Below are 24,413 nucleotides of genomic sequence, written 5' to 3' on the forward strand. Positions count from 1 at the left end.
TCAAATAATGATTGTGAAAATTAAAAAAAGATAGAAAACATATGGCGACTCATATGTACCAACCTTTGGGGGAATTTTATGAACAAACAATCATGAGTCAGTTTTAGGGGAATAGTTGGTTAACCGACGTTTTCTTAGAGAAGCCAGCGGGTGGAGTCGTTTTGTATGTTGTGTTTTTAGCAACAAGTGTCAAAATAGTGTAGTTTTTTAATATAATATGGGTTGTGCAGTTAGTACAACAGGTGAAAAGGCGGCTCAAGCCAGATCAAAAAAAATTGATCGAGATCTAAGGGCCGATGGAGAACGAGCCGCTAGTGAAGTTAAACTTCTGTTACTCGGTAAGGTCTATTTGAAACTTCAGATTTGTTTTTTATGTGGAACCTTTAAGGTGCTGGAGAATCTGGGAAAAGCACGATAGTTAAGCAAATGAAAATAATTCATGAACTAGGCTATTCGCAAGAAGAATGTGAACAATATCGACCTGTTGTTTATAGTAATACCATACAAAGTTTAATGGCAATTATTAGAGCTATGGGTCAACTGAGGGTTGATTTTGCCGATTCAAGTAAAACGGTATGTAAAACAAAACGTTTATAAACGATTTTAATATATACCTTAATTATCATTTTATCCTGATTTTGTAAATTAAACATTAAAATGCGCATTTGGTTTATATTTGACGCACTTACTGCCTTATATATCTATACATTTCATATAAATGCATAACTGAGTCATCTGAGTAATGTTTATAACATTGAAAAGGAAATCAATATTTGTTATTGAAGTTTAATTGTATTGTATTGTTTTAAATTATAATAAGCATTTAAATGTTTAATATCGACCTTGTTAATTTTTTCAATCATATTTTTTTATTAGGAAATTGCTAGACAATTTTTTACATACGCTAGTGCAGCTGAAGAAGGTGAATTAACCCCAGAATTAGTTATGCTAATGAAAAGACTATGGCAAGATCCAGGAGTGCAGTTATGTTTCTCTAGGTCTAGAGAATATCAGTTAAATGACTCGGCAGCTTATTACCTTAATGCATTAGATAGAATCTCACAGAAGAATTATATACCAACCCAACAAGATGTTCTTAGAACTAGAGTCAAAACTACTGGCATAGTAGAAACCCACTTCTCATTTAAGAAGTTACATTTCAAGTAAAATTTTATCAGGCTTTGTTTTACCAGTTTCATTATAAATTTGTCAATTCCAGAATGTTTGATGTAGGCGGTCAAAGATCTGAAAGAAAAAAGTGGATTCATTGCTTTGAAGGTGTTACGGCTATAATATTTTGTGTCGCATTGTCAGGTTAGTTAAAACATTTTATATATATATATATATATATATATTTATATATATATATACATATATATATATATTTATATTTACATATATATTTATATTTGTATATATATTTAACTATATATTTTTTTTCTTTTTAATATTAGGATATGACCTTGTACTCGCCGAAGATGAAGAAATGAATCGAATGGTGGAATCAATGAAATTATTTGATTCTATCTGCAATAGTAAATGGTTTGTGACTACTTCCATTATATTATTTTTAAACAAAAAGGATTTGTTTGAGGAAAAAATTGTTAGAAGCCCACTAACAATTTGTTTCCCAGAATATACAGGCCCTAATACATACGACGACGCTTCAGCGTATATTCGAATGAAATTTGAAAACCTCAATAGAAGAAAAGATCAAAAGGAAATATATACGCATTTTACATGCGCAACTGATACTACCAATATTCAGTTCGTTTTTGATGCAGTAACAGATGTTATTATAAAAAATAATTTGAAAGATTGTGGATTGCTAATGTAAGTCGTACATATGTCAAATAGTTACTGAATATTTATGAAATGGCTGTTTTATTATCTGATTTTTAAATAATATAACTAATGGACTTGTTAAATTTATTCAGTTATGTCTTATTGAATGATGACTAGAAATACATATTTGATGTGAAGTTATATTTATGTAAAGATAAGCGAATTAAATTAAATAAACATCACTTACTGCATTTTGGAAATAATTTGAGTACCATTTTAATGTTAAATGGAGCCCTATCTTTACAAAAATATTATGGTTTGGAAGAAAGATCCTATATTAAAGAACAGATATGTTTTATCTCCATGTTATCTAAGTTAGTTTTTGTATTTATTATATTTTGTGGTGTAAGATAAAAAAAAATTAAATTTGATCTCTCATAAGGTAAAATGATTTCTTTAATGAGCAATGTTGTTTGCAATATTATTTGTTTTATTTTGGTAATTTCTTCTGAGACTTACAATTATTACAGGACTCTCTAATTTTAAGACTTATTTTTGCATTCCTTTGTACTTCCAAAGTTTTTTCTATCTGATCATGACATTATCACATATGCGTGTCTGTAAAATGATGAATCTCTTAATCTGAAGTGTATTCAGTGTATGATTGTGTACTTAAGGCTGAAAATAGGTAGCTTTTAGTAATAGGCTTTAATGTATCAATATTTAACAACCATAACTTGATTATTTTTAAAGCTGTTTTACTCTTAAAAAATATGAGTACGTTGATATAAACATCAAGAATATATTTTTATTTTAATAATTCAAAATGTAAAAGAATACACTTTAGATTTATAAAAATAAGTACAAGTCAACCTGTTATATTTAAATGTTAGTGATCAGAAAAGCCTTAAATTGTTCTACCATAGTAGTTTTTAAAGTGAAATTCTATGATGTTACAAGGTAATAATTTTATAAATCCAGAGAAAACATTAAATATATACTTTTTAAGGTTTTTTTGGGTTGACTTCTATTGCAATCTCTTTAGTTTTGGGAATACTCCTTTTTTTCATTTTAATATGAACTAGCAACAACTCGAATTTATAAAGGCCTTTTGTACTTCTAATATAATGTTCAATGCAGTTTTAATTTAATGAAGAAAAGGATTTAAATAATGTTGGTTCTAAATTAAAGACTATATCTTCTGAACTGCCATAAATATAACCAGTATTTTTTCATATAAATTTACACCTTTTTATACTTAACTTTTTGTACTTTAAAACGAATTTAGTTTAGAGTAATATGTACATGTTACTAAAGCATTTTCATCACCATAAAATAGTTCATTAATTCTAGCTTTATTTTTTTTAACTAAACGTTGTCCAAAATGAACAAATATTAATTGGTAATTATATTTTTGTATAACTGGTATAGAATGTATATAATACCAGAAAATATATATTGTATTGATATACAGATGTAATTGTTAAAAGAGAAATTAATTATTACAAATACAACCCTGTTTTATTGCCCATTTTCATATTATGTTGTTCCCTAATTATATACCGCCTGATTATTGCTTGTAACTATATTTAATGATTTCACTTTTCCACTCGTGTGTCGAATGAATCTATATAGACATGACCTAAGGAATCCAATTGGTCGCATCTATCTGTCGACCTTCAAGATAACCATTGAATTTCTTCAAAATGTGGCGCTCATAGACATTTATATTTAAAACTATCCGAACTTTGCTAAATTCAGGAATATATAAAATATGTACCTTCCCCACCACGCAATGAATGTACTAGGCAACCAACTTATTGGTCATAATGTTTTAATTTTACGATAGAAATAGTTCTAAATGTACACATTGAAGCTTCATTCAAAATTAAAAGTGAATGTAACTAACTTTTTCCCAATATACGATTGATATTGATTTTTTAACCAAATTATTTTTAAATCAGCTTAACGGGCAGTGAAACTAGTGCCACCTATTTGCTAAGTATAGAAATACGACAACTGGCTCATATATTTAACAATATATTTCTTCACCTTAACCACATATATAATTTAATTTAACCTAACTAATTATAAATAAATAATTCAAACCAAAAATTAATGAAAATAAAGTATATTTATTTTATAGTAAATAGGCCACTATAATATTTATTTAAACAATAATAATAACTATATTATTGCCTAACAGATGGCAATCAAAATACAATTTTGCAAAAGGGGAAATAAATATATTTTATGATAAGACTTGTCAAATGTTATAAAATTGTTTATAACACTAAGTGTCTTAAAATATGTGGTTCATTTCACCAACACGATTGAATCTACCATTTCGCAAAATGTATCTTAGATCAAAAGGTAAGTTGTAATTTTTATCAACTAAAAGTTGTATATTAACAACAGGTAAGGTTAGATGTTTCTTCTGGCTTTTCGGTTAACGTGCTGTTGAGGGTGGACATCATATGAAATTGATTGAAGCTCGAAAGCCAATCAAACCACCGGCTTTCTGAGCAACAATCAAAATCAGAAATATCCAATACTAAATATGTTTCAGCTAAATACCTGAAATTAAAAATAAATACATAATTAAACTACAAATAAACTGCAAACCCGTAAAATATCAGAAAGCGCAATGTATTTGTTCAGTTGGAAAAATGTTAGTAAACACGAATTTGTTAATAAAGATTAAATGGATTAGATTAGTGTTTCTTTTATAGAAACTTTTACTCGATGCCAATAAACAAAACAAAAAAACAATTCATGTTCATATTCTGAAATTCTATTAACACAACGAACAATCGAACGAATAAATAATATATCGTGGATAATAATCTAATAATACGTCAGGACTGACGTGCCTTTACTAATTAAATCTACAACTAAGATCACTTAAAGGTTTTGTACATGTTTAATTTTGTTAGGGTAAAATGAAAATTGCATTGAATGCTTTTAAATGCTTTACTGAATATATGATGATATAGGGCCAGTTTACCAAGAACTGACAAACCCTTATTGAAATTGATAAAGGTGTCGTGAAATTTTAAAATGTTTTAATGTTTCAGAAAAATATATGTGAGGTAGGTAATTTCGATTCTAGAATAGGCACGTAACCGTTATATACAGGGAATGTTAAATTTTTGAAAATATAAAAAGTAAACATGTAAATATTGAGATATGGAAAATAATGCACAAAATAGTTTATTATTGCATGAAAGTTCAATGCAAAAGCACGAATGCAATACAAAACTTATGAAAAATGATATGCATTGTTACAATATAATATATCATTAAGCCTTAACCAATCTTCAACATATTTGTCAATATAATTTTAACATATATATATATTATAAAAATTATTTCAGAATGTATAAACATATACTGTATTTACAGTATTGTTATTATTTGAACATTATTATAAAACAACTAACTTACCTATACAATAGGAAGTGATCATGTTAACTCGGAAGCACCAGAAGCTTAACTGACTTCCTGACCATGATGACCATCCAAAGGTGGATGGTTTTAGAGGCGGTCCGTAATATCATCCCCCATTTTGGCTCCGCCCACTGCGCGATAGTCAGGTTTCCGTTGGTCGAACTGAAATATTTAGGATTACTTGACAACGCCCCTATGATGTCAAATTTATTTGGTAAAGTACAGGAAAAGCTGAAAAATATTATTAATATTTTATTGGCGTTTCTTAAGACCTTTTAACAATTGTTCAATATTATTTCGTACTATTAGAAATTCGCAATTAGTAAATTGTTCCCCAATAATAAATATTTTAAGAAATAACAACACTTAATCAATCAACAAGATTAAAGCCAACTTTACAGAGCACTAAAAGTCTGTCGAAGAAAAACGTAATAAATTGGAAAATATTTCAAGCTTTATCATGTAATGTGTATTTTATTAACTTTTAATCACACATACCCTGATATGTTTGCAATACAGTGAACGTGTATAATGCACCACGTGCTCTTTTAGATTCCATTCTAAATACATTTTGTTATTAATAATGATAATATGATATATACGTAATAGTGAAGGATATATTATAACTATATACTTATTGTAAATACAATTTTTCCACTTTAGCAAAATGCCTAATAACAAGTCATCATATTAGGAAAATTTTACTTTTTTTGTTTATTATTAAATTATTATATAGATTACTATTAAAATCACGATCATTACATACACTCTCAGTGTTCTAGAAAGTAGTTCTAGTTTTAGAACTCATGATTTCGATATAATTGATCAAGAAAATCATCTTCAATAAAAAAAAAACGAATAAGGGTTCTAATAACTATTGGTAATTGAAAAGTACTTTAACATAATGATGCTCGATATATGTTCCGGAAACTCTTAAATGGAGAACCCAATACTATCTGCTGTATTAACCGGACATTCTTTTTCAACATAAAACATATCATAAAACTTTAAACCAGTGTACTAAGGATGTTAGCTGCCGAGAAACATATCAATATTTCTATATATCATCTATTTTCTTGTTTTCTATATATCATATAAAAAGTATCGATATATTGATATATGGTAGAAAAAAAATCGAATGTTTCTTTTACAATAACCAGGAAAATTATCAACATTTTACGATATATATATTAATATTTTTAAGAAAAAAAAATTAAAATTAAGTACCAAAATGCACAAACATTTAAAATTAAGTAAAATTTTTTTTAAATGTTTTGAAATTTTTTTTTTGAAAAAATGTCGATATATCGGTCAAAAAAATATCGGCTAAATATATCGATATGTATGTTTGATGAAAATCATTTTCCACGAAAGAGTATTTTGAGGTGTGTCAAAACCTAGAAGCCAGAAGGAACTAAATTTGGCCAAATTAAGCTTGATGTTTAAACAAATTCTATTTTGATTCACTGATTTTAGTGATGTTTTTTTTTTGGCTATGTGAGCAAGAGCAAGCGATGATTGTGATTGTCTTATAATAATAATCTGAATTTAATATTTTCTCACTTTGAAACTAATATAAGAACAACATTCCTTTTTCTAAAAAACTTATGTTCACGTTTTGTTGGCTAATTTATAGATGGCTCCAAAACTAACCCGTTTTGGAGCTAGAATATCTGTTCCACACCACTCGTTAACGTCATATTTTGATTCAAAACCATAACAGTATACCTAGGACTTATCCATAGTGAAGAACAAAATATTTTAAATATTATTCATTCCCCATAGCTTTTTGAAACCCAAGACATTGCTTAAAATATTATTTGTTGTGTCTAGTTAAATACCTAAATATTTTACTAAATCTCTCTTGGTTACTTGATACAATATTTTTGCGGCGGTTTCTGGCGTTGATGTCATTTTTGGACATACTCCACGTGGATTGTTTTCAAGTCTTGTACACCAATTGCATACAATAATTCCATAGCTTTTAAACTTCTATCATTACACAATACTTAGTTTTTTCCATTGTTAATAATGACCTATCACATTTAAATAGCTTGTAAATAAAAAAGTATTGACATATCGAAATGAAATTATTATTATATTCTGAAGAAAGATAAAGAAAAATAGGCACGTTGTTGAATATATGCTGAATATATTTAACAATACAGTTTATTCTAATGTTTTTGAAGATAAATAATTTTGCTTTATTATTTGTTATTATATATATTTTTTATTTTAAATTATCTAAATACTAGATTGCCTTTCACTTAAATATGTTTAATAAAAGTATATTAGTAATAATGCCAGATACCATCTATGTGATACATTTGCAGATTTTTTAAAAATTTTGTACATATAATTATTTGTTACTATAGCTACATCGAATGTAATTTACTTATGATTATTTTTTACCCTTTTAATAAATTTAAACAAAACCATATAACCAAACATATGTTCATAATTATAAAAATAAAATTATATTCATATAGTGTCATAATAAATAACAAAAATAAATTAAATTTAAAATAAGTCTCAAAAATGTCAAATTACATTAAAATAGATATTGAGAATATACCTTATATTTTTTATCAGACTAATATCAATTTAACTATTTTCTTTATACATATTTCGAATAACACTTAACTAACACAAATATCAAAAAAATGTATATTTAAAAACTATTAAACAGATATTCTGGTTATTGCATATGGGCTTTATTAATTTTCACAGTATTTTTAAAAATATCAAGTTGCATGTTACCTAGACAGACAGGACTGCATTGCGGATGCATTTCTATTGGCTATGACTCTATTAGTATTGGCCTATCCCATCATACCGTCATATTTAAATATTTATAACACCACCCACTACCCTATTGACTTTAATATGCAAATATTATATATACAAATGCATTTTTTATTTTTTGTTTCATAAATGAATTAAATATATCAATTTCGTATGATTATTAAAAATAACATACAAATGGTTATAAATATATTTAATTAATTATAGTTAATATTATTCAGAGAATCAATAAAATACGAATAAATTACTTCAAATTAATGAAACCAAAGTAGTATAAAAAATAATGTAACATTAAATTTTTAAACAATTATTTTAATAGTATATAACGAAGATGTTATAAACCAGTTATTTATAAATGTTATATAACTTCTCAAGCTAATACCATAAGAAAAATGATTTAAAAAATATAATATTTACAGATAAACATTCAGTCAATTTGTTATCTTATATGTTTTTATTATATAAAATTCATACATTCCGTTTATTATAATTTTTTTATAGCAAAGAATTCAAACTGCAATTCAATTATGATTAATGTGTATTATACACACCAATGTTGAATTATGTGACAAATATAATACTGAATGTGAATTATTTTTTATGTATGTGATACAAGATCTTTGTGTCATAATATTAATAAATATAGCATTGCCTAGATAAATTATATACACTGATTTTTGTATACTAATATTTAGAGTGTTTAGTGTGTGAGTGTTATAAATATACCATTTATAAAATAGACCTCTATTATTGCTATTATTAGTGTGACCATATGACCTATTTTTTTCTGTCAATATTAATAGTTAATAAATTAGATAGTGTTAATATAAATGTATTTGTAAATAGTAGTACACGATGTTTTTTATTCAAATAATAATATAGACAGTTTTACCATAAAAATATTTGTTTTATTAAATATACTTATTATCTTGAATTTTTTTCCTGTATCTAAGAGCTACAAATGGGTATAAATAAGACTTTTGAAGAAAGATTTTTTTTAGGAATAAATAAGTGGAAATATTTTGGGAACTTTTTGTTTTATCATATGTTTTAAAAATATTTTTAGTTGCTTATAATTTAATTTAATGCAATTATCTTAAAATCTACATTGGCGACTGAATCAAATTATAATAATTATAGTGATATTGAGTAAAATGTCTTAGGATGATATAAAAAATATGATATATATATTAAGACTTATATTATATATATTATATATTATTATATACGTATTTATGTTTTTTTATAATTAAGCTGAAGTTGATAAGATATTTTTACTCGTATATATATATATATATATATATATATATATATATATATATATATATAAAACTGCTTCTTAAAATATTAAACATTTTTAGCAAAAAAAAATATTTTATTGAGTATTAATATTGTTATTTTTTATAAATTCAAAATTATGATATATTATTCAAAGAAGTTTCCTTGTAATTTGGTGTTAATAATTTAAATATTTCTTTAAATAATATGTAATTAATTGAGATTAAAAAAAATTATCACCAACATAATAATTTAAGGTAAACTGATACTAATATTTAGAGTGTTTAGTGTGTGAGTGTTATAAATATACCATTTATAAAATAGACCTCTATTATTGCTATTATTAGTGTGATCATATGACCTAATTGTTTCTGTCAATATTAATAGTTAATAAATTAGATAGTGTTAATATAAATGTATTTGTAAATAGTAGTACACGATGTTTTTTATTCAAATAATAATATAGACATTTTTAGCATAAAAATATTTGTTTTATTAAATATACTTATTATCTTGAATTTTTCGCCTCTATCTAAGAGCTACAAATGGGTATAAATAAAAGACTTTTGAAGAAAGATTTTTTTTATGAAAAAATAAGTGGAAATATTTTGGAAACTATCGTTCTATCATATGTTTTAAAAATATTCTTAGTTGATTATAATTTAATTTAATGTAATTATCTTAAAATCTACATTGGTAACTGAATCAAATTATAGTAATTATAGTAATATTGAGTAAAATGTCTTATGATGATATAAAAAATATGATATATATTAAGACTTAAAAGAAATGCTCATTATATATTATTATATACGTATTTATGTTTTTTTTATAGTTAAGTTGAAGTTGATAAGATATTTTTTACTCGTATATATATAAAACTGCTTCTTTAAATATTAGACATTTTTAGCAAAAAAATATTTTATTGAGTATTAATATTGTTATTTTTTATAAATTCAAAATTATGATATATTATTCAAAGAAGTTTCCTTGTAATTTGGTGTTAATAATTTAAATGTTTCTTTAAATAATATGTAATTAATTTAGATAAAAAAATCATCACCAATATAATAATTTAAAGTAAATTGATGCTAATATTTAGAGTGTTTAGTGTGTGACTGTTATAAATATACCATTTATAAAATAGACCTCTATTATTGCTATTATTAGTGTGATCATATGATCTAATTGTTTCTGTCAATATTAATAGTTAATAAATTAGATAGTGTTAATATAAATGTATTTGTAAATAGTAGTACACGATGTTTTTTTTCAAATAATAATATAGACATTTTTAGCATAAAAATATTTGTTTTATTAAATATACTTATTATCTTGAATTTTTTGCCTGTATCTAAGAGCTACAAATGTGTATAAATAAAAGACTTTTGAAGAAAGATTTTTTTTATGAAAAAATAAGTGGAAATATTTTGGAAACTATCGTTCTATCATGTTTTAAAAATATTTTTGGTTGCTTATAATTTAATTTAATGCAATTATCTTAAAATCTACATTGGTAACTGAAAAAATATTTTATTGAGTATTAATATTGTTATTTTTTATAAATTCAAGATTATGATATATTATTCAAAGAAGTTTCCTTGTAATTTGGTGTTAATAATTTAAATGTTTCTTTAAATAATATGGAATTAATTTAGATAAAAAAATTATCACCAATATAATAATTTAAAGTAAATTGGTGCTAATATTTAGAGTGTTTAGTGTGTGAGTGTTATAAATACACCATTTATAAAATAGACCTCTATTATTGCTATTATTAGTGTGACCATATGACCTAATTGTTTCTGTCAATATTGATAGTTAATAGATTAGATAATGTTAATATAAATGTATTTGTAAATAGTAGTATACAGTATATAGTAACATTAACTTGTTTATATCTTTTTGAAGAGTCGTTTGTTGTTTTCTAAATTTAATAATTAACATAAATGTCAGCTATTTTATTTGAATATAATTGGATAATTTATTTGTTCTATATAAAGTTTTTTTTTCTAATTTGAATACTACTCTTATTCTTGATTTGTTGTATATAACAAATAATTGCCTCTATATTTCATAATTAAATACAAAAGTGATACTAAAGATAATAATAAATATACTTGAAACTTATTAATAACAAATATTTATGTTTGGTTTTCTTAATACCCTTATTTTTCGTTATAGGTTTGTATGGTAATGTTTAATATACTTGATTTAAAACGTAACTAATAAAAATAACAAAAACTAATAAATGATAATATGCAAATAAGTACATAACTTATTTATGTTATAAAATTTTGTTTTTGATCTTTTAAAATATTTTTATTTTCTATAATATTTTATTATTTATGTATGGACGATTTTATTTCAAATTAAACTTAGCAAATATATTCTTATAATAATTTTGCTACATATATTTGTACATAAACGTTTGTTATAAATTTGAAGTTTTTAGTGTTAAATATATAAATTGTAAAATAATTATTACATCTACTAGCCTACAAATATTTATTTTTTTCTTATTGATTTCATATCACCTTATTTCTTTAATTATGTGGTATTTTAAAACAGAAATAGTAAATATTTTCCTTCTGTATAATGTTTTTATTTATTCCGTACAAATAACTATATATTTATACATATTTGTTATGTAAAATTAATAGTAAAATAAACATACACGAAAATTTAAATCAGTTATTCTATTTATTTCATGGGTAATATTTTATTTTTATGCATAATTGTTATTTACTTGATTTAATCCAAAACTGGTAAAAATCTATATTTTATATAGTGTTTTTAGAATTAAATGATAATATATTTTTGTTATAAACTGATAATGTCATAGTAAATATATATGAAAACTGTAGATTAATTGTTCCATCTTATTGGTGAAAAATATAAACATATTTATATTTAACATTTATTTAACATATTTCTATGTTTAAATATTTTAAAATTTTATTTGTATATTTTTATTGCATGTAGTGATTTTCTTTTTGAAGTATTTTAATTTTTCTCTCAATTTATTAATTAATAAGAAATTACAAGAATATTATTTATTAACAAGGAATATAAAATTTTATATACAATGTATTCAAAATTGATGTTACAATAGATATAATGAAAAATATGAATTAATTATTCCATTCACTAACAAGAAGCATATTTGTATATTTTTTATCAATTATTATTAGTTTATAATTTTGATTTTGTTCGAACATATTTAAAATCAATTGCAGTGCTATAGTATCACAATCAACAATAATAATTAACAATAATTTTAATTATATTTTTTTATTTATTTTAGTCGATACTTAATATTTTTACTTTTTTATATGAGCTTGATTTTTTCACAAAAAAATATTATTTTTATTGATGATATAAATTAATTTGATTAATTAAGTACTTACCTAATATTCAGCTTTACCTAAAATGGATATAAAGTCAACAGTCAAACCGTTGCATGATTGTTGGATCATTGTTGGTAACGGTCTTAGTACATCATCTGGAACCTAAAGTTTTCTACGTTTCATTATTTTTGCGATGTATACGAATATGAATAAATAGATTACCAAAACAAATCAAATAATTCGATCAAAAACCAGGAGTGCCTAGGTAAGAATAAAATCTATACCCCTAATTTCTGATAGAAAAACGAGAGTCACGCTGAAATCATATATTTTTTCTAACAAACTGAATGAAACAGATCGATTAGTGAAAAATCCCCCGGTAGGAGATTTATTAAAACATCCCAATGTAAACCCTTATTTGTCCGTTGCAACCCTAAAAAACAAAAAATACTATCCCCATTCTTATTTTTTAAAAAGAGTAATCGGAGAAATATTTTGCAGCTGTCTGTCTTTTTAATCCATTGTCAGTTTCGTCACGGTTTTGTCTAGTGAACTGATGAAATGAAGGTTTAAAGCATATATAACATTATAGAGGCCGATGCTCACATGAACTTTTGATATAGTCAATGAAAATTATATTTTGCCTGATATTAATAAATGTGCTTTTAATCTCACGCATTTTTATCGAGCATTATATACTGCTATATATATATATATATATATATATATATATATATATATATATATATATATATATATATATATATATATATATATGACTGCTCAAAGAGAATATATAGAAAAAATTACATAAATTATTTAATAGAGAAAAGTTTATTAACACAGTTCTTATGGATAGAATTATTTTGGTGAATTATAAACTGAAAAATGAAATAAAAATTGTATATATAATATATAATGTATATATATATATATATATATATATATATATATATAATATGTATATAATTGTACATATGTTTATAATTTTTATATATTCATAATAAGCAATAATATATTTTTTCATATAATCATAATAACACATAATAAGTCATAATAACTGATAAACAATAATACATTTTCATAAGTTTATTGATCCATCTATGCTTATTCTGGATTATTTTTTATTTTTATTCAATCTTACTTTTATATAAATGCAATTTTTTGTATATTTTTTTGTCTCTTTTATTCCCATTTAGATATTATACAGTTTTGTAGATAATTGTGGCTGTTAATTCAAATAACGATAATTATGCATAATAGTGTCAATCCATATGATCAGTAGAATATTATATATAATTAATTATATAATGAAATTATAATAAGCAAGCAAATAATTTAATTATGTACAAATTTAAATGTTTCTTTCATCTGGATTCAGCTACAGGAGCAAAATACTACTACTGCTCTCATACTACTTCACTCTATAATAATAACAATAAATAGGTATGTAATTATAATTATAATATGATATATATTATAGTTTATCAATATAATATTATTTATAAATAATTAGTTAAAGCAATTCCATTTTTAGATAACACGAAAGTTAAAAAATGTATTTATTAATAATGTATAAATCGATATATATGATGCTGTATAAAAAATAAGTATAAAATTTATTTGGTTTTAAAATCCTAAACTATTTAAACAAAACTATTTCATATATATTCTATTGATATCTTTTTAAAAATAAAAATTCTAAAAAAATATTTTTTATAAAAAAATTAAGTGGCAAAATTTAAATATATATTTAATTTTTTCATAATTTTGTTTTAATTATTTCGGTTGTTTATATCTTAATTGATATGCTATCTTAGTATCTCTGCTGATAAAGATTTTTATATCAGGTAATCAAATTAAAATAACTAATATGATTCAATTAAATATTTTCTGTTGATTAAAATATCAGACGATAACATTACAAGCTTGATATATAATAAGAAGTAAAAAAGAACTCTCGTTAATGCTGATAGGATGTTTTTTATTCAAATAATAATATAGACATTTTTAGCATAAAAATATTTGTTTTATTAAATACACTTATTATTTTGATTTTTTTGCCTGTATCTAAGAGCTATAAATGGGTATAAATAAAAGACTTTTGAAGAAAGATTTTTTTTATGAAAAAATAAGTGGAAATATTTTGGGAACTTTTTGTTTTATCATATGTTTTAAAAATATTTTTAGTTGCTTATAATTTAATTGAATGCAATTATCTTAAAATCTACATTGGTGACTGAATCAAATTATAGTAATATTGAGTAAAATGTCTTACGATGATATAAAAAATATGATATATATTAAGACTTAAAAGGAATGCTCATTATATATTATTATATACGTATTTATGTTTTTTTTTTATATTTAAGTTGAAGTTAATAAGATATTTTTTGATAACTGCTTCTTTAAATATTAGATATTTTTAGCAAAAAATTTTTTATTGAGTATTAATATTGTTATTTTTTATAAATTCAAAATTATGATATATTATTCAAAGAAGTTTCCTTGTAATTTGGTGTTAATAATTTAAATGTTTCTTTAAATAATATGTAATTAATTTAGATAAAAAAAATTATCACCAATATAATAATTTAAAGTAAATTGATACATTAATTTAGACATATTAATTTATAGATTTATTATGGAATATCACGGATAATAATATAGAGGTTTCCAAATCAAAATTAGATTACAAATTGAAATTTGATAATATATTTAAAAACTTAAAAAAAAAAACAATTGAATATTGAGGTTTTAAAACACTCACCTCGCGCATGACGAAGAACCGGACATTTGCGCAGTAATTTCCGTTTTGTTTTTGTTTATATTTCACAGGAGATGTGTTATTTTGTGGTTTCTTCAATAGTGTTCACTGAAAATAATTAAGAACTGTAATATGGAATCACCTGAAATCACTATCACCTCTAAGGTTAAAAAACTGAACGGGTCACAAGAAAATGTCAGAATGACAGAGGCAGAGTCGGAATCGGGGTGATGCCTTCATCTCAAAAATGTAAGGAAATTTTTATTTTTTTAAACCAATACCAGTTTTATTATTCGTAACGTTACTTTTAAAATAGCTTCATTCAAATAAAATCTCCCCTCTCATATATAAAATGGGATCGCTAATTATTATGTAAATTAATAAATATGTATTTGAAATTAATATATATCAATATATAGGTAACTATAACTGTTATTATATTATAACAATATTAAAATGTGGATTCACTTTGAAGTAATATAATAATTAAGTAAATTATTTGTAGGTTCTCACACTCATTTAGAATTAAATAAAACATTTTAAAATTAAAATCCGGTCTAGTCCTCACCCGTTATAAAGAATTCCCAGGATATCACGGATCATGCCTCATCAGCTAATAGAACATCCTTAATTAAACACAAAACAAGTGACTGAAATGAACAATTCCATAACAAAGCACAAGGGTTCAAGAAAGCATCATAAAAAATGGAACGCTTCCTCTGGTAAAAATGGCACTCGACTGACTGGTAAAATGAGGGGGCAAGATGAAGTAGTTTTTCTTCGTTTAAAAGGTGAATCTCAAAATAAGAAACATATTTAAATAATGTTTAGGGACGAAATGACAAATTATTATTTTTTTGTATGTGTAATATAGAATTGCAAAAATAAAATAAAAATAAGACTATAGCTTCGCGAAATAAAAGGTTTTTAAATGGCTAACGCCATTTTGTAATTCGGCGTCTATTTTGGCGAGTTGATCTTTGATTTCCTGCGAATCTTCTTCATCATTAACTGTTTAAAAGACACATAATGTTCTTAAATAGTTTTATAAAAATTGGATGAAAATTAACGAACTTTTTCACGCACATTGTTTTTCGCGCACTTCACTTTAAACTCACTTATAAACAAACAATATTTTATTCTATCTACATTAATTTTATCTTAATTAACTATCATTTTATTTAAAACTATGTTGTAAAACAAACTGATTCAATGAATTACAAAAAAATATCACAAAAAACTTACATGTGAGGACCAGGAGAAAAAGTGCGGACGCTTCAGTGGCAAAGATGACAATGACAGTTAGTGCCATGAAATAGGGTAGCTGACATATCAAGTCATTAACATCATAAAAAACTATATCATTTTTAATTTTAAAATTTCAAAAACCAGGATATTTCGAGGTGAAATATTGTTTCATTAGAATATTTATTCAACTATTTAAGTACAAGTAAAACTTGATACTAAAACAATACTGAACAAAAAATTTTAAATATTTTTTAACCGATATTAAAAGTTCTATTAATTATTTTTGGATGTATATTCTGTTCATTTTATATTCATTTTTTTAATTATTAAAAACAAACTATTTAGTTACGCGACATTTACCGCCATTTTGAAACTAGTTTCTCTATCAACTAGCCCTCCATTTTCCTGCAACGCGCGTTTTTTTTTGTAGTAACTTCATCAATGACTGATTAAAAGATTACATTTTTTATCTTATTTTATTTTGTGTAATAACTAGAATTAAAGGTTACTTTGATGAAGCTGTTGCAGATATAGTAAATGATGCATTTTTAGTATGAGAGCCATAAACAAAGAAAAACGATTACTCACTCAAGTCACTCACTACTTAATTAAATAATATCATTAAGGTTGCAGTTAATGATTGATTTAGATGATAATGATTTAGATGTTAATCAATGATTTAGAGGTACTTACTTTTTTTTGAATCCTTCATCAACATACACTATTTATAACTGTTTATACAATTCAACACTTATGATATAATATGCTTAAAAACCTAATTATTTAATTTATCTAATTCAGCGAAATGTTATTTTAAATTTAAAAAAATTGCTTATTACGAGACCAAAGTTATCGCGCGTTTTTTTTTGTTTAATTCTAATTAAAACTGATACCGAATATTGAAACAATTCGCTAATCTTCTTTAGCTAATGAAATTATTTTGTAAATAAAAAATAGCGAATGAAACATGAACAAAATTACGAGCGCAACTACTGATGATGAAGAAGAGCTTTAAAAAAATGTGAACGCGTCAATGGTATGTGTCACAATGATAGTGAGCTAGTTTAGAGCGGGGTAGCTGAAGTATCAACCCATTGGTATCGGCCTGATTGCAATCTTTGTTCGCGAGATCGCGTATGGCGAATGTCGCACCTGGAACCTCACCCCTCTCACTAAAAAAACCGGCTCAAATTTGGGGAGACTTTTTTGTCAGGCCCGTGGAATAATGGAATCTGAGACCCGCGGCTACCCCTAAATCACCCTTTTCAGGGTTGATGATGCAGCTTCAACCGTTACCGCTTGTATGTCGTAGGTTCCGTCTGTCTTTTCATGACCTCAATTCCAGCTTACCCCTATTGCGAACAAAATTGCTGAACTGAATAAAAAAAACTAGCGTCTGTCTAAAAAACCTTCGCTAAAAAGCTCATCGACGTTTTTTTTTCGGTTTCAAAATTAATAACACACATCTTGTATCATTTTCATTGTACACTAGATATATTCTATCCGCATCTCTTAAAATAGTTAATATAACATAACTATATTTATGAAATCCAAAATATCTACATTACCTATGCGTATATATTATTCTAATTTAAATCGTTTTTCATTAATGATAAACTTAAAATGAAAAAGCACCAATAAATATTTTTTTGAAGTATTGCTTTTATAGATCCACATTTCTATGAATTTCTATATATTTTTATGCTTTCAATATCTTCTAGTTTGCTCTAACCACCAAATTACGACAACTCAGTGTCTATGTACGACAATAAGTGCTACATTACATTCGAAACAATTCGAATTCATAAGATATGTGTTGAAAAAGGAATTGTGTATGATAATTCTAGATGATCTAGACAGTTGGTCATACCACAAATTGAGAAGACTCTTCGCAAACCAAATTCATCAATAGCCAGAATTGTCACTAAAAATATTGTTTTGATTAATAATTGTTAAACCACTTACTTATTTTTGTATTTATTTTATTTTTTGACAAATAAATAATTCAATTCTGATTCCTAAAAACAATGTTTTTTTGTATCATATTTAGTATTTAGGTGTTTTATTTTCAAATGACAAAAACACGAATCACTTTTTCAACGACTTAATGTATTAGTATTTCTTTATTTGTTAAATATAACTGAATTTCTTTTTCTATTATTCAATATATGGTTCATTATACTATATAGAAGAAAAATAAGTTAAGTTCAAGTTATTAAATATTTTCTATAATTGTTGACTATAGATAGATACTGAATTACTAGAGGGAGACAACATACATTGTATCTTTTTCATTGCATATTGGATATATTCTATTCATATCTCTTTAACATAACTGTATTTATGAAATCCAAAATATCCAAGTTTCCTATGCATCTATACTATTCTAATTTCAATGGTTTTTCATTAATAATAAACTTAGAATGGAAAAGTACCAATAAAGATTTTTGAAGTATAGCTTCTATAAATCTACATTTCTATGCATTTCTATATATTTTTATGCTTTCAATATATATTGTAGTTTGCCCTAATAATCAAATTATGACAACTCAGTGTCTATTACATTCGAAACAACTCGAATTCATAAGACATGTGTTGAAAAACGAATTGTATATGAAAATTCTAGATGACATGACCTAGTGGTCATACCACAAATTGAGAAGACTCTTACCAAATTCACCAATAGCTTGAATTGTCACTAAAAAATATTGTTTTGATTAGTAATTGTTAAACCACTTACTTATTTTTGTATTTATATTATTTTTTGACAAATAAATAATTCAATTCTGACTTCTAAAAACATGTTTTTTAGTATCATATCGTATTTACGTGTTTTGTTTTCAAACGACCAAAACATAGATCACTTTTTCACACACTTAATGTATTAGTATTTCTTTATTTGTTAAATATAAGTGAATTTCTTTTTCTTTTACTCAATATATAGTTCAATATACAATATAGAAGAAGAATAAGTTAAATTCAAGCTATTAAATGTTTTTTTATAATTGTTGACTGTAGATAGACACTGAAATACTAGAGCGATTTTCTATAGATTTACTATTAAGGTTTTATTTTTGCTATATATTGTTTTATGGAAGTGCTAACAATTCATTTTTTCATAGTTTATCTTATTGTAATTAAATAATAAAATTATATATATAAAATAATAATTAATATAACATAACTGTATTTATGAAGTCCAAAATATCCGGGTTTCCTATACCATATACATTATTCGAATTTCAATGGTTTTTCATTACTAGTAAGTAAACATGCAGTAGAAATGCACCAATAACGATTTTTTTTTGAAGTATTGCTTTTAGAGGTCAACATTTCTATGCATTTATATGTAATTTCATGCATTGAATATCTTGTAGTTTACCCTTACCAATCTTAACAATTAAATTATGGGCTTACTATTAAACTGTGATGGGCTTACTATAATATATATTAAAGTTAGGTAAATAAGTGCTACATTACATTCGAAACAATTCGAATTCATAAGACATGTGTTGAAAAAGGGATTGTATGTTATAATTCTATATGATCTAGACAATTAGTCATACCATAAACTGAGAACTCTTTACAAACCAAGTTCACCAAAAGCCTGTGCTGGTAAAAAAACATATTGTTTTGATTGATAATTGTTAAACCACTGTATGTCTATTTATTTCGTTATTATCTATTTTTGTCTTTGTTTTATTTTTGTATTGATTTTTAAAGACCGTATTTTTTAGTATCATGGAATATTATTAATTTTAAAATTATTTGGGTGCTTCAAATTGTTTTTAAACGTACATTTGCGTACAAACGTATTTGTTTATTTGTTAAGTATAACTGCTATTTTCTATTTTTCAATATAAAGTTCAATATACCATATAAAAGAAGGATAAGTCAAGTTCAAACAATTAAATGTTTTCTATAGCTACTGATAGTAGATTGATGCTGAAATACTTTCTTTTTTATACATATTTTAAAGTCTCCTTTTTACCAAAGGGGGTTTACCTGGACTGGACCTACTGTTTAACATCGGCTCCTTTAAATCTACTGACTGTCCAGTAACCAACTTAAAGAACATCCCAGAAGACATCCGGTTTTACCCAGACTGGATACTAGTGTGACTAGGATGGATTCAATACAGAAGAAGAATAAGCCAAATTCAATGTTGGAGAGGAGAGATTTTCAATAGATATTTATTAAGCTCTGTCGTTGAGCTTTTTAAATATATGTCCTTTTACTAAGATGTAAACAATTTATTTTCTATTATCTTTCAATGGAAAGTCCTACACTACTCGCCATACTCATCAGACTTTGTCCCTTTCAGATTACCACTTCCTGCGATCTATACCATTTCCATCTTTATGAGCTTATTGGATAGTGTATATTGTTAAGAGATTTGTTATTCCAACGGTTATTCCAAATACTGCCTAAAGGAGGAAAAATGTTTAATACTGATACGAACAACTGAACAATACACGCAATGTTTGACAATGTAGCCTTTAATTTAGAAGAAAAATCCCTCACAATAAATGCACAGTGTTAACCAATAATCTTAGCAATTACGTAGCGGTCTATAATTATAGTAACATTTTATTGTTATAAATGTCCAAAATAAAGTAGACTATTTTTTATAAATAGACAGAAAAATAATCACATTAAAGGTTTTGCCACGCTGTACTTCCCATTTGTTCATACTATTATTATAATCAATATTGGTACGTGGTTAGAAGATTTCATATTGCTTTAGATATTATTTTAAATTTCATAACTTAAATAATAATTAGATTTTTATCAAGATCAGTTTGTCACTTAAAATATCAATTTAATGAAAATATTTTATTGCTGACATATACTTATAAACTAGCTTTTAAATAAATATTAACTTCTAAACTTAATATTAAATAACTACATATTATTGGTACTCAAAGATAAGAATATTTTTAGCAAATCAAATATCAAAAATTACCAACCCATTTTTTAATATAATGATGGATAAAAGTGTTATGTATGCAGATTAATTGTGGTGATGATACGTAGATTTTCTTTTAAGATAATAAGTAATAATTATAAAACTACATCCAATAAACAAACATACATGAAATTAATCGTTTATCTATATAATATTTATATAATATATTGTGTTTGTTTTGTTCAGATTACTATTACTATTATTAAAAAAAAAGTATAACAAAATGTAAAAATAAAATATGTAACATTTTAAGATCATGACACTTTTAATCCACCTTTTGAGTATGCGAAAAGTCTCCTAAAATATTTCATAGAAATAATTCAGTTGACATTGACATCGGCAAGATAGAGGTGAATCTTAGAAGGGACAAAAATGTCGCGCGTCATAATTTTCACCTCCTCAATAATTTAATAGATTTAATGCAGAATAAATCTGTTCAAGGACAATGAAACATTTGAAATGGGTAATATTATTCAGAAGTAGAATAAAAATACAAACTTTCTAACAGAAACTTAATGCTTAGTGATGAATAAAAATTAATTAAAACAATTTGTTCTAAATGATTTCTTTGTTCACTAATATTAACGCAGGGAGATTTCAAGTTTATCTTAATTAGGAGCAATAATATCCCATGATTTTAAAGATTGAAGGTAGTTGATACATGGATATTAAAATATAAATATATCAAATGAAAATGTACAACAACTATAACCGTGTATTAATTTTGCAACAATTACTAGAGATGAAATTTTTTAATATTATAATTAGAATAAAACCAATATTATTCTATATTTAACATTTTTTTTATGTTTTTGTATTTGTTTGGAAGCTGAAAGCATAGAATATTAAAGTCTAATTTTTTGAGATTAAAACTTGAATTACTAGAATTGTAATTCTGAATTAATGTTGAGGGATTTGCAGTGAATTACGTAACTTCTATTCTATCTTCTATTTATCTTTTATTGTACTAGCAACTTATAGTATCATTTTGTTGTATATGTGCAAACTTCGTAGTTTTTCGCAGCTCAGAAGATTACAAATTGCTGGACAATTCCATCCATTGATGGACACTTCTTACTATTATAGATTGGGTAGTCGTAAGGTAAACTGCTTGCTGGTAGACATTTCATTGATAAAAATGTATCAATTGATAATTTTGCAAACCAAGAAACCATTCATGATGCAAAATTTGTTCGCAAAAACTTGGAATCACTGAAATAGGAAGTTCTACTTTAACCGTCATATTTACTAGATTTTGCCTCTTACAATTATCCCTTTTCCATTTTTTTTTCATTGGTGAATTATATACAACACTTCACTACACATTTATTATTTTAAATATACCAAAAAAAATTTAAATTCATTCACAGTCTTCAAAACAGTTAATTAATATATATCTTTAATTAACTTATATAATATTAATAAATAAAATAAATGTTGAATAGGGAAAATCAATAATTCCTATTGCAAAGTCTATTATTAATTTTATTCATACAATTGAACGCAGTATATGAAATAAAATTGTAAATAATAGTATATTATATATTTATCTATTAGCAATTATTGTCACAAAAAATATATAAAGTAATTTAATAATAATTGAGGTATAGAAACGAATATCTGTTTTAAATACAAATTATTATTTATTTGTTGATAATCGTATTCATAGTAAATACAAATATTTTATTCTAAATAGCAAAAACAGTAACATTAAAAACAGGCGTAATTTTTTAATAATTGCAAATATATTTACATTTAAATAAAAATGTCTTTTTTATATGTTTAAAGTCTCTTTTTACCAAGTAGGGGTTTATCTGGACTGGACCTAAAGTTTTAACGTGAGCTCCGAACCACGGTCCTCAGCATTAAGCCTACCGACTAGCCAGTGACCAACTTTAGAAATCATCCCAGAAGACATCCGGTCTTACCCAGCCTGGTTACTGGTATGACTGAGATCATTTTTCTTGTCGGATTTTACACTCTTACCTAGGATAATAACAAATTTTAAACAATCACAAACATAAATTTACGACCATGCCCCAAAAGGATTCAAACCCGCGGCTATCGCAACAATAGGAGGACCGTCCTAATAAAAAGGTCTTGTGCTAAAACTTGAAAGTGAACCAACACATCCGGTTATTTTTAATTCATTAATGATTAATATTAAGTTAGGCGACAATAGCGACCTATCTTTGATAAAATCCACACACATATTGGATATAATGATAGAATTTTTACATTTTAAATATTTTAATGGGTAATACTAACAGATCTTGAATAGTGTTGCGTCAGCTGAAACAAAGGACAAATAATATTATTTGCGAAAACTCTTTGTTATTTAAAAAGATTAATTTAGTAATACATACAAACTGTCCGAGACAATACTTTGTTGTCATTTTAAGAGACATTTAAATTACTTTGGAACAGTGTGCTGAATATAATTCTTGTTTACAGGTAAATTTTAAAATTTTATTACTATTTCAATAACTAAACGGTTTTATATTGCATATTAAGTTTATGAATAATTTATTTATTAAATTTAGGAATAGAACATCATGACTGCTTTTCACAGCTTTTATAATTTAGCACAATCGACTGATATAGCCTGTCAAGGGATTCCATTTAACTGAAGAGGTTAAGCCTGTACAGCTCTCTCTGTTGGGTTAATTACAGAGACGGGCTTGATGTCGATTCGATTTTGGATAATTTAATATTGTTCTATCGATTTATCTGTGCATTGAGTCTATATTGTTAGTGATGG

At 24.8% G+C, this 24,413-nt stretch overlaps 2 protein-coding genes across 4 annotated transcripts in view; both read left to right on the forward strand.

Annotated features, from left to right (window-relative positions):
• The first annotated feature begins 89 nt into the window (after positions 1 to 89).
• LOC143197626 (G protein alpha i subunit) lies at positions 90 to 3,296 on the forward strand. The gene is made up of 5 exons (XM_076406196.1): positions 90 to 338; positions 389 to 573; positions 877 to 1,163; positions 1,220 to 1,314; positions 1,455 to 3,296. The coding sequence occupies exons 1-5, from the start codon at positions 218 to 220 to the stop codon at positions 1,835 to 1,837; spliced, it is 1,071 nt and encodes a 356-aa protein (XP_076262311.1). The 5' UTR covers positions 90 to 217; the 3' UTR covers positions 1,838 to 3,296.
• Positions 3,297 to 4,048: 752 nt separating this feature from the next.
• Cln3 (CLN3 lysosomal/endosomal transmembrane protein, battenin) overlaps positions 4,049 to 24,413 on the forward strand; it is a 28,747-nt gene continuing 8,382 nt past the window's right edge. Inside the window, exons 1-2 of one of the 3 annotated variants that reach the window (XM_076406197.1) lie at positions 15,522 to 15,684; positions 15,941 to 16,226. In XM_076406197.1, the coding sequence (XP_076262312.1) occupies positions 16,091 to 16,226 (136 nt within the window). In that variant the 5' untranslated portion in view covers positions 15,522 to 15,684; positions 15,941 to 16,090. Of the gene's footprint in view, positions 4,159 to 15,521; positions 15,685 to 15,940; positions 16,227 to 24,038; positions 24,107 to 24,413 lie in introns of those variants that run through there. The other 2 variants (XM_076406198.1, XM_076406201.1) reach the window with 2 other exon arrangements.

This window comes from Rhynchophorus ferrugineus, unplaced genomic scaffold, assembly GCF_030347505.1.
Source record: "Rhynchophorus ferrugineus isolate W39M unplaced genomic scaffold, kcgeb_rfMv2 rfM5, whole genome shotgun sequence".
In the NCBI taxonomy this organism is placed as follows: domain Eukaryota; kingdom Metazoa; phylum Arthropoda; class Insecta; order Coleoptera; family Curculionidae; genus Rhynchophorus; species Rhynchophorus ferrugineus.

Excerpts from the sequence above, each read along its gene's own strand:
- LOC143197626 (XM_076406196.1), top strand. The coding sequence starts at position 218 with ATGGGTTGTGCAGTTAGTACAACAGGTGAAAAGGCGGCTCAAGCCAGA. Across the intron at positions 339-388 it reads AGTTAAACTTCTGTTACTCG|GTGCTGGAGAATCTGGGAAA; the intron begins GTAAGGTCTATT and ends GGAACCTTTAAG. Across the intron at positions 574-876 it reads TTGCCGATTCAAGTAAAACG|GAAATTGCTAGACAATTTTT; the intron begins GTATGTAAAACA and ends TTTTTTTATTAG.